Source organism: Stegodyphus dumicola, chromosome 7 (assembly GCF_044657685.1).
Source record: "Stegodyphus dumicola isolate Sdum_Otavi_A_Nest chromosome 7, ASM4465768v1".
NCBI classification, from domain to species: domain Eukaryota; kingdom Metazoa; phylum Arthropoda; class Arachnida; order Araneae; family Eresidae; genus Stegodyphus; species Stegodyphus dumicola.
Window position 1 is genome coordinate 139592553 of NC_140774.1, and position 12341 is coordinate 139604893.

Below are 12341 nucleotides of genomic sequence, written 5' to 3' on the forward strand. Positions count from 1 at the left end.
TACTCATATTAATACCTAGAAATTATTAATAAAATTAAGAATCGCACATAATGTCAGTGCACAGGGGCTTTTAAATAGTAAGTCATATTAAATAGCAACTCATATATCAACTAGCATGATTTGACAGAAGCTTTTTAATGCATAAAATTACAAAGGAGATGAAATTGAGCAATACAGGGTGTCTCAAAAGGAGATACCAAACAGAAACTAGATTCTGGTCTGTCATAGTGCGAACGGCGACCGCTACAGGGCAATGTTCGCAGGCTTATGGAAGAGTGGGAAGTGGGATCATTTCAGGCAAGGATGTCGCAGGAGAAAGATGAATCGCTTTACTAACTCAGTACTTTATGGACTTGTGTGGAAAGAGTGTTACCAATCTCGTGGTTGATGTTCCAGCAGCTACATGCCGAACACATCTGGTTTCAGCATGATGGAGCGCCTGCACATTTTAGCAGCGCTGTGCGGGAACACCTCAACAGGACATATCCTGATAGCTGGATTGGCAGAAGGTGGACCAGTCGCATGGCCACCGGGATTCTCCGACATGACTCCCTTGGATTTCTACCTGTGGGGATACATGAAATCCATAGTGTACGAGATGACAGGAATATTGAACATGGATCTCGTCGCCAAGATCGCGAAGCAGCGGCATGTGTCCGTGGCACACCTGCTCATTTTGAAAGTGTTCGTGAATCCATGAGTCGACGCTGTGAAGCATGCATTATTGCGAATGGAAGTAATTTTGAACAACTTGTGTGATTTAACCATGTTCTTTAATAAAAGTTGTATTGATTGATACTGATACCTCTTTCGACATCCTTTGTTTCTTTCCCTCTACGTTTGTGAACACTGCCCTCTAGTAGTCGCCGTTCGCATTTTCGGACACGAGTTCCTTCGTAAATCTTATTTGTCAGGGTATAACCGACCAGCACGTTAAGTTTGACAATGCTGTTTTCAGACATCCTGTAGAACCTAAACAACTTTCAACTCCAAAAATCTCTTATCAGTCTAAATTTTCACAAACTAAGCGATCACATGTAAGTCATCATTTAAGCAATATTATGCATTATGATTATAATATATCTAATGTGTCAACACAAACTATATAGCAGCTTCAAAGTTTCCACAAATTTCATCCACTATCTTCAGGAGCACAAAAACAATTCGCGTATTTACATTTGTTCTCAATTACTTCGAAAGTTTAATTTCATTTGCACGGTAATGAAATTAGCATGATTATAATTATAGGCTTATAAGCAAAGAAATTTACCAACATAGATTTCGAAATTCAAATATTAATACCAGGACAAAGCATTTTATATTAATACTTCCAAATTACATTTTTGATCAATTTTTCACTTCTAAATTGTTCGGACAGTATTCAATTACACAGCATTTAATCGAGTTCTTTCCTTTTCTCCGCGAATGAGGCTGTTAGGACCACATGAAAAGTGTGTTTAATGGCTAGTTATACCATATCAACCATTCTAGTTTACTTTTATAGAGACTGTCATAGTTTACAATGTCTTTTGCTGCCATCTTGTCCACTTTTGTTGAGCAGCTGCTAGTCCCAAACGGTTGTATATGCGTAGTATGCAGACGCGAACGTATAAGATGATACCTTTAGATCGATACAAAGAGAAATACAAATAAGTAAAAAAACAGCATGGAGCACGAAGTTCTATTAAGTGTCGATAACACTGCTGTGCTTGTACAAAGTATACGAGATTATTAAGCTTAATTTATTCATTATTAATCTTAATTAATTCAAAATATATGAAATTATTAAGCTGATGAACAGTGCTTATCTAGTAATAGAACAACTATTATGCAAGAAATGGGTAAAATAAATTAATTTTTAAATCATTGTCCCAGGGATTCATGTGTTATGGTCAGTTAAACACGAATACATGCAAAACTGTCGAGTTAAACCTGACATACATCTTATCCCAAACATATATTTTAAAGGTGGCACACATAATAAGGGTTACTTACATCTTAATATTATACACAAGAGATGAGACAGAAACGTACGTACCTGGCGAGTTAGAATACGCATGAAACGTAGAATGAAGGTGACATTAATGTAAAGTAATGTATATAATAAAAGGTATACTTACATACAATGGCACTACTAATGGTAATACTGCTAAAATGACTAAGCAATTACATAGCTAAATGCGTATAAAATCTGAAATGATGATGCTAAGTATATTACATGTGTTAAACATAAAGTGAAAAGATTACCTTCAGGCATAGCAATATTGCGTTAAAGGTATATACATAATACCTTTAAATATAATATTTCGTTAAAGCTATATATTATGTATATATATATATATATATATATAAGTACTTGGTATATTGCACTTAATACATTGCTCATTAAACTTGGATGCTGAATACATTTTAATACACTATGTAAAGAGCTTATATATGATTCGTAATTGGAACGATGTCATGAGAGCTTGAACTGCAAATGCAGCTGCCCTCAGGTGCTGTCTAATTACTTGGTCCACTGGAAATTCCAAAAGCTACTTCATTGGAGATGTTTGTAAGTCTAAGCGAATACAGATGTTATTTGCCTCTATATTTGTTTTCAGCTAGTGGTTTGTGGAGATAATTTTTGGGAGTCACATGTCTTCTTACGACGAAGAAATTATTTCCCTTACATTTTCAATTCAGACTGGGCTATGGGATGGCTATGCTCATATTATGATCAAAGCCATCAACTATGATAATAAAATCAGTTCATTATAAAAAAAGGCAAAGACATTAGATTACAAAAACGTCAAAGACCCTCTTCATGCAGCCTGAGTAGTATCTTCAAAAAATGAAAGAAAAGATGAGCGCATGCAACGTCAAATTCGAAGACGATATTTGCTAAATTTTGTATGCAGTTGCTGACTCAAATAAATTATGTGCCTGTAATACAAAAACAACTAATAAGTTGTTTTTTGTGTTTCAAATAGCGCTTGAAATTAAGCAAAATTGTGGCATTCTCACATTACAGACAAATTTATTTTTATTTACATTTTTTTCCCTGGAACGCGTCCTGGAGAATAGTTGCAAAAATCGAAAACATATGGCATTGAGAAACATTTTATCTGAAGATTTTTAAGATATATTTCAGAATTTGCATTTCAGAATACTTTCTGCTCCATTTTGAATTGAAATCGAACTTACTATTGCAACATAGATAAAACAAATTGTTATTCCAATTAATTAATAAGCGCATACGAAAAATAGAGAAAATGTACTTGAACAAATTTCTGTAACTTAGTCGTGTATTATTTGTATTTCAAAACATGGCTACAGTACAAGCCGTCTTGAAATAATAAATTGACTTTCAGATTTCTTTGAATTATGATCCCAGATTTACAAAACTAAATTTCCTTCGCTTATGCAAATTTTTTTATATTATGGTAGAGTATATTGACAGTAAGAAAATGCATCTTTTCCTTTTTATCTATTCATTTATTACTCTGTGTTTTCCTTCTCGAAAATTCTATTACCTGAAAATTTGAGAAACATCATTTTGATATTTCGAAGAAATAGGAAATAATATGCAGCACAAAATATCATTATTACACGCTTTTATTTTAGTTCACTCCACAGTGTTTATCCGGTCATAAGTTTGTCATGGATTTTTACACTACTTGTTGATAAACTACCGAGTTCAAAATATGTGCGCACAGTTTGTGGATCACAATAAAATGTGGAGATGTGATGTTCCCAAAATTATATATATGTATTTTTTAATTTACTGCAATCTGAAAAAAATAAGTCTTCACATTTCCGAATAAGAATACTTCTTTAAAATATCTTGACGAAATAATATAAAACAAATTTATGATAGCTTGCAAATTTAAGCTTCATTACACTCTGATATTTTCACTTAACATAGAAAAAATTACATGTAGTATTTATTCTGTTTCGATTTCATTACATAGAATTTCCCTTGGGAAAAAAGCAGGTATTTAAGCATGCTTCTTATTTCGCAGTAGAAAAATACGGACCACTTTCATCAAATGTTTTAGCTAAGCGGAAGCTTCTTTCACGTAAACCAGAGGAAAGAAACCTGTCAGATTTATGAATATGTGCTATTTTTTACGAAGTATATAAAAAAGAAAATATTCATCACATTCGTCACAAATGGGGAAAAAGCTAAATAAGCAAATGATGAATTTTTGTTAAGAAAAGATTAATGCCGTTTGGCATAATAAATAAATAAAAGTAAAAATGTCAAAAGAAACTTAGTTCTAACAAGAAATAATTGCTTTTTTTATGAGAGTAATTATTTTTGCTGAAACATCGTCTTGCATTAATTTACTCATTTAGGATATGTGACACTATCTGCATGCTAAATTGCTGTCGTAAATATGCACAATTTTTCATGTTGTTTGACTTAGGATTTCATTTTTGCTGATTCAGAAACACGGACTGTAAATTAGTTGTTCAATTTGAGGTATGTTACCTAACGCTCATGAAAGTACTTTTTTTAATTTTTAGCCGGAAATAAAATTTTAAAAACTAAATTTTCTGCTTAAAAATGGAATTTGTTCCCTTCGAAAAGAAAAATAGAAAAAGGAAATTTATTAACTATATGAACTTAAGCAAATATATGTAAAATTACTGTGTAATTTTAAGATGAAACCACACATAAATTAAAACGCTGTCATTAATTTTCATTTTAGCACTGAAGAAAAAATAAAATTGACTCTAAAAAAATAAATCAGTGAAATGAGAAGATATACTTAACGAGTTTTTATTGCAATAGAATTCGATTTAAAACTGTAATACTAATTTTTAATTAGAAAATAAATTATTACACATATGTTTGTGAATTAATATCAGAAACCGATTCTTACTTGTAATTCAGAAGACATTTTTAAATAGTCAGTTTCTTTCTTATCCTGCTATTAAATTATCTGTTGACTAATGAAGAAGAATAAAAAAAAAATTGTATTGGTTTTGTGGGATTAGCTTCCAAGCTGTTGATTTTTGATTATCATGAAAACTTTGTTGCAAACGCCTTCTTTATTTTTTCACCTTTCGCAGTTTCATTATCTAGTCAACAATCCAGATACGTATATCTTCCTGAAATGATCCTTAAATTACTTGTTGACTTGAGATGAAATTTCTGGATAAGAACAGGCAGCTGAGTGACATATGAAAAGCGAAAACGAATTCGGAGATGGGGTTAGTTAAATTTTAAGGTATTACCTTTAATCTGTTCGAGAGGAAGGTTTTTAGAGACTTTTACTTTCTAAGAGGAAAAGATGTGCTTTAGAACTGAAGAAATACAATTATAAGGGCCTTCCTAGAGTGCCTTCGTGGTGTAGTGGTTCTGCACGCTGGGCTGGTACTCCAGAGGTCCTTGGTTCGATTCCTGGCGAAGGCGGTTGCTAATTTTTCATCTCTCCGAGCTTTTCTAATTAACCTAATGGCTCTACAGTGGCGCCCGAACTAAAAGGGTGTTGTATGAGTATTCTCCACACCCAGGATTTGAATTGTGTCCCCTAAAAAAGCCCAGTCGCCCTTTAAAAGGAGGAGTATATAAGGTATTTCTCCCGCCTTTCTAGCGTGCCTTCGTGGTGTAGTGGTTCTGCACGCTGGGCCGGTATTCCAGAGGTCCCTGTTTTGATTCCCGGCTAAGGCGGTTGCTAATTTTTCATCTCTCCGGCTTTTCTAATTAACCTAATGACTCTACACAATTATTAAATTTACTCAATTTATTTCCAAATGAAATTGAATACTTTTAAACATATAAAACAAAATTGCTTCTCTACAACCATTTAAAAATGTTTAATTACATTTTTTCAAATCATTTCATCATTGGAATCATTGCAACACGGTCTTAGGTTTTATAGTAAATTCATATTTATAACCTTCTGCCATGCAGAAAACTTAGATTTGTATTCAGATGATTACTCCAAACTTCTATGCAAATATAAAGAACAAAAATTTTGAAGCTTTCTTTTTAAAAGATAATATTAAAACGAAGATAAAAGTTAACTATTGTACTTGTTCTGTAAATTTAAATTAAATCGAAAATTACTACACAAAAATGACAGAGATTCAATTAATTTGAGGCCGGACCATTCGAATATTCGAAATATGAGTACAGCTGAATTTTACTTGCATTAGCAAAATATGTAAGCATTGGAAAAAGATTGACTTTTATTTTTTCCCATTCACCATGATTTCTTTGAACAAAGATTTCATAATTTAAAACCATACTTTAATTTTCACAAGTATGCAAAACTCTTTTTTGAAAAAATATATTAAAAATTTTATTTTATTTACCTAAACACAAAAAAGCATTTGACTTGCTCTAAAATAAAGCAATAAAATTAATTTTTTAAAGTACAAATCTCTATAAGTTAACAAATGTCTGTACCTGTTGCTTTATGAAATTGTGCTAAGACATGAAAAGGACTTATATTCAGCCACCCAGCTGATTTAGACCAACTACGACTGTGCAATGATTTTCCGTCATAATTTGCCAAATAGTCTCGTTAAGAAGAACCGCCGAATTATGTTTACTCTGAAAACACTTGTTTAATGCTGATATATGATTATTATAACTGATATAATCCTGAATAATTTTTATAACATATAATTGATAGATATAAAATCATATATAAATAAATTTTACATGACCAAAACTGAATTATTTTTTGGTAGTGTTGAGCGATTTTAGTGATTTTACTTTCATTTTTGGAAGCTTAAAATTATTTTTATAACAGTAAAAAAAAAGGCTCAACAGCTAAGTGTAAAGTAATTACCGCAATTAAAGTCAAATTATCAAGAAAAATTTCACAATTTCATGTTATGGGAGAACTTTCTTACTTTCATCTTGGCCATGAGCTGCTGATGATCACGAGAAGCATCGGCATTGCCAGGAGACGTATGTCTCCACATCTTCCACCCAATGCTACTATACGTGAAAGTAAGAACTAACATGGGCAGGACGAAGGTGATAACGAACACCAGGGCTGTGTAAACCTGGAAAATATAAAAATACAATTCAGTACTGATATTTATTCGTATCAAATACTTTTAATTTAGGTTAATGTTGCTGTAAAGTAGACGATTTCTGCATGCCTTACAGATGTGCTCGGGACGAATTAATACTGAATGAACATACCCCCGTGCAAGAATGGTCTTTGAAGTTGTAATGTACAGCAGTTAAAAAGCACAGAAGTGATAATTAAAAACTACAAAAATGAACAATGTTTTAGTGAAACAAGTTTGTTTCGTGAATTTTCAAAATTTGAAATTTCTATTTTGGAAGTCCTAAAACTTTCGATTCTTAAAATGAATATATACAGCAATAAATTAAATTAATATAAAGCAAAAAATCTACATACTGTTTTAGGTAAGGGAAAAATTCAAAATCCTCTTAATCTGTCGTCTAGAGAGACTTTTGGCGCCAGCAAAATCCTCACATAATAACTTTCAGTAATTATTTATATGCCTTCAGTGTCGTTTTTTTTATTGTCGTGTCTATATTGCCAGAGCCTACAAAGAGAGGTTGGACTTCTATTTTCCAACCAATTTTGAGGGAGAACACGTTGGGGGTTGGCCCGGGTGTCTTTCAACCCCCCTACAACCAAACCACATAAGTTCACTTTCGGCTCGCCGCAGATTTAGAGTGCCCTCATGAAGCACAGATACTATACATTTACAAACATCGATGTCTTCTCCGGGATTCGAACCCGGGTCCTTCGGTACCGCAGTACACTCTCTAACTACTATACCGTCTAGGCAAAATCAGTGATGTGTCATAATAGAAGTTCGCATAGATTCATATTAAATGCATTTTAGCTCTATATGCATTAAGTAATACACGACCTTAACAAACGCACCAACACCAGCTATCACATGGATTCGCGCCATAGGTGCAGTGTACTACCGCAAAGTCACTCTAAATCATTCTACTGCGAAATCAGTATTTTTTCCGTTTGATAGCAGAACCAGTAACCATCGGCCAGGAGTAATCCTTAAACACAGAGGTGAGGTCTGTATGACCGCGCCAACATTTTAGAACTGCGAAACTGCTTATAAGCTATATAGTTATTCTTTTCCTTTTTAGTACTTTCAAGTTGACATAAAAATAACTGTTTCTAAATTTTTATTAAACTCTCTCCATTAGTTATTTTTAAAATATTTTTTAAATTTGAGCCGCCGTCATGTAAACCTCACCTCTGCGCTTATGTTTCTTTCTTCTCGCATGAGGAAAAGATGGCTTTATTACTACTTGAGTGTCGAACTTGTACAAGAAATTTACTCTAGAGGTTTGACATATGTCGGTACTATGAAAAAAAAATAAGAGAGAAATACCAGGTGAATTTTTTCCAAATAAATTGAAAATTAAAGAATCTTCTCTTTATGCATTCACAGATAGAATGACTCTCGTTTCATAGGTGCCTCAAAAATTAAAAAGTGTTATTCTCATTTATTCAATGCATCATTCGAAATCAGAAAAACCTTGAAAGTGGGAAACCAGATATAACCATAATAGCATTTTACAATTTGACTAAAGGAGGTGTAAATGCACTGAATGAAAAATGTACTAAAATTCTACAAGTTGAAAAACAAGGCGATGGCCAATGGCTATATTCTTTAAGCTACTTGATGTAAGTGGAATTAATGCACATGTAATACATCAACCGTTAAGAGATAGTTCCAAAATTAGAAAAAAAGTGATTTTTTGATGGAGTTATCATGAGAATTAGTGAAATCACATATGGAACGGAGACTTCAAAAGCCAACTGGGAACCGAGAAATAAAACTGTGCATTCAGAGAGTACTAGGAGTACCCAAGGAATCTATTCTAGCGCAGATGTAACTGATACTCTTACAAAGCGTAAAACATGCTTTTTTTATCCACCTAGACTGACAGAAAAAACTGCCTATCTGTTTCAGCTGCAATCCGATATGCAATGAATGTGCCAAGAGAATTTCCAAAAATTGTCTTGAAAATGCTTAAAATATATTGCTGCAGTTTTTTAATATTCTTTATATATTATACTTTTTTGTATTATTTTATATAATCCAGATTCTGTAGATGGAAAATTTTCTAAATAATTTAGTTTGTACGCATTTGCAAACATGTAGTGTTTATTTTACTTATTTGATTAAGTGTTTCATACTTTTCGTATGTGATTTAAAAATAAAAATAAATTTTTAATGCATTAATTTTGGTGTTTTAAAAAGAATTAATTACTTCAATATAACAAGGAAAGTGTATTAATGCTTATATACTAACAATAGTACATTATTTTAAAATTTTATGTTTTAAAATGCATAAAATAGAGCGTGGTCTGAGAGACCCCTCCTCTGTGCTTACGTAACAGAAAATGAAAGTCTGTACTCAAGGGTTAAGAAATATATGACTCTTTTGACCTGAATCCTAAATTATTACATTTTCTAGATTTTGCATTTTTAAATCCTCAGCAATCTTTAATGAATTCTTGAAAACGATATTCAGCCATATTGTAAATTACCGTATTTATTCGCGTACATTTTACCGCATAAGAAACCGAGAGGGAAAAAAATACGTCGTATGAACTATTTCTGAAGTGAGGGCTTAAGTAATAAACATAACATTAAAAAGCGCATATAAAGACATGCTAATATCACTATATTATGTTTTCAAAAGGACTATAAGTCAATAGTTTTTTACTTACACAGAATACTTTCCTATTTCTGCATTTAGTTTACATTGTTACCAGAAACTAGAAATTCCTATATCATATGTTAAAAAGAAACTAGAAAGAAAATTACGTTGATAAAAATATGCGAGGAAATACGGTGTATGAAGTCAAGAGAATGTGTTAGCGTTAAAAACAGTGCTTTCTTTGAGGATTGATTGTAGAATCTCCAGTTTGCTAGAACGATGTGCTATAATGTAAAATTATATCACTATATAGGACTTCATTTCTTACATTTTGTTAATATAAATTACTCTTTGGAGGAAGGATAACTCTGAAAAATTCGTGGTTAATGTTTTACACCCAAAAATATTAGCAACAATGATTTTTATGGCCCTAAGTTTCATGTTATGTAGAGAAATTATCTGATAGCGTTATAAAAATTAGGTGAATGATTTTATGATTTATGGAAATCTTAATTTTTATTTGATTATGAATTATTTATTTTAAGGCTTTAATTTTGGGGAAAAACAGATGCTTCTGGGAATATTATTTAGTTTAAAAGAGTATTATTTATTTTCCTCTATTTGTAAATCTTGTACAAACTTTTATTCATTGTGAAAGAAGCAGGGAAAGGGAGGCAATTTTTTGTCAAGTCATGATTTCGCGCGCTTTGTCCTTTGGAATGTTCGAGAAAGAATTTTCATTGTTAGTTGACCTTAAGAGAGGAAAGTACGTGACAGAAAGGTCAAAGGTTGCTACTTGTCTTTCAATGTAAGTCATTCAGGTTTTTGGCGATTGAGGGTCCGGTTGTTGGCTAAGTGAAGAAGGGCGCGCATGCGCGATCACCCTTATTTCCGCATTCAGGGGTTGAAAACGAAGATTTTGCCATAATTAAGGGGGCGATAAGTGAAGCCATAGTGGGAGCCCGTTTTGTGAAGGAGACGAAGGAAATTCGAGTTGGATTCACTTTTTGGCTGACTCTCTGACTGACTCAATTTAACATTCATGTAAAATACTTTCTGTTTATTTTAAAATAGAATATATTTTTCATTCAAACCTTTATTTTCTCGTCCTTTATAAAAATATATTTTTATAGTGTGTTGCATATTTAATAGCAATTATCTGTTCTCCCAAGTCAACAGATTTCCTTGTTGAACAATTTATCTGCAGTAGAAATCTGGCTTCTAATTACCCGGACTCTTAGTTCCCAGAAATTTAGTTAGCTGGATTACTTTTCCTTCTTATAACGTCATACGTATAACTTTCTTCATGTATTTACATACTTCAAATTTTTTTGTTAATTTAAGAAATGCAAATAAATAAATAAACATAAGAGAATAAAACAAATATAAGAACATTCAGATTTTATATTAGGATCAAAAGGGCGGATTCTTCATTTACACACCCATACACATTTCGAGAATATTTGGGCTAAAAATATTTAAAAACTGTACATCTTTAGAATTTCCGATAGACAGTCTCGCACGCTGAAGATAAAAATGTTTTATTAAAGTGCTAACTTTTACTCACTGCTTGCTTTTAAATTGTTGAGTTTTTTTAATAAAAAATTCGTTAAAAGTTTATAAAATATGAAATAGATTATAAAACAAACTCCAAATTTCAAATTCAGGCTTCCAGGAGCCCATACTCAAGTGGAGGACTATGTTATCCAAAATCTTATTACTTTAGTTACCGTTGTTTTTTCACACCGCGAGAAATATACATTCATTAATGCAGATACTTCTTTATTTAGTTTATGAAATGTAATGTAGGGCGATAAAATTTGGTGGCAACAATTTGAAAAGTGATATATCGCATTTAAATGATTCAACTCAAAATGCCCTTTCGAGACTAACAGCCCTTCTAGGCTAAAAACCCTTTGGCCTAATAAATAAATAAAACAGTGATATATCATCTATCTGTTTATTGCTTAAGAGCTTTTAAATTAATTTTGAATTGCATGACATGCTTACTCAGTGTTATAAATATTTTATTGTAAAGTTCATAAACACGCCATGCACGTTTATCTCTAATTAAGTATCATTATGTATCACTTGCAAATACGTAAGCTTCGAATAACGCGTTAAGCTATATTGTTCGAAAAATATACAGCTTATGAACGCTTACAAGGAGCAGTTACACAGAATGCATATCCCTATGCTAAGGTGTTTTGTATTTAATTTGTGAGATATAAAAGTATTTTTTATAATTATATAGTTCTTGTCGACACATAAGACAATAAAAGAAAAAATAACACTCTGCGTTTTTCATTGCAATTACGGATTCTGAATCTAATTTAGTAATTTAGTTAAGCATTTTGTAATTAGCACTCAATCTAGTTTTTTGAGGTTTACGTTCTCATCCCTCATATAAACTCATAAAGCATAAGAGCTAGACGATAGCATTTCAATACTGGCAGACAATAATTCTTTTGCCTGCTTTTTAATTTCATTATGATCTGTAGAAAATACTCTATATGATGTATAAGGAAGCTCTGAAATTAATATCCCTTCTGGAACTTATTAACGCAATCCACATCACTTGTGAATAAATACGATGCGTTATCCCCTGAAGAAAAGAGATGTCTGAGGCTCTTGAAAATTTTGAGAGTGTTATTCAAAATTTACAATCAATTCAAAATTAAAGTTTCCTTTTTGAATAATTTTAAAACATTTG

The 12341-nt window shown here is 32.0% G+C and overlaps 1 protein-coding gene across 2 annotated transcripts in view; it reads right to left on the reverse strand.

The window, feature by feature from the left end:
- Positions 1–12341, reverse strand: part of LOC118194950 (RYamide receptor-like) — a 474599-nt gene that overhangs the window by 8991 nt on the left and 453267 nt on the right. For both annotated transcript variants that reach the window (XM_035366167.2, XM_035366166.2), the window contains exon 4: positions 6856–7011. In XM_035366167.2, coding sequence (XP_035222058.1) covers positions 6856–7011 — 156 coding nt within the window. The remainder of the gene's footprint in view (positions 1–6855; positions 7012–12341) is intronic.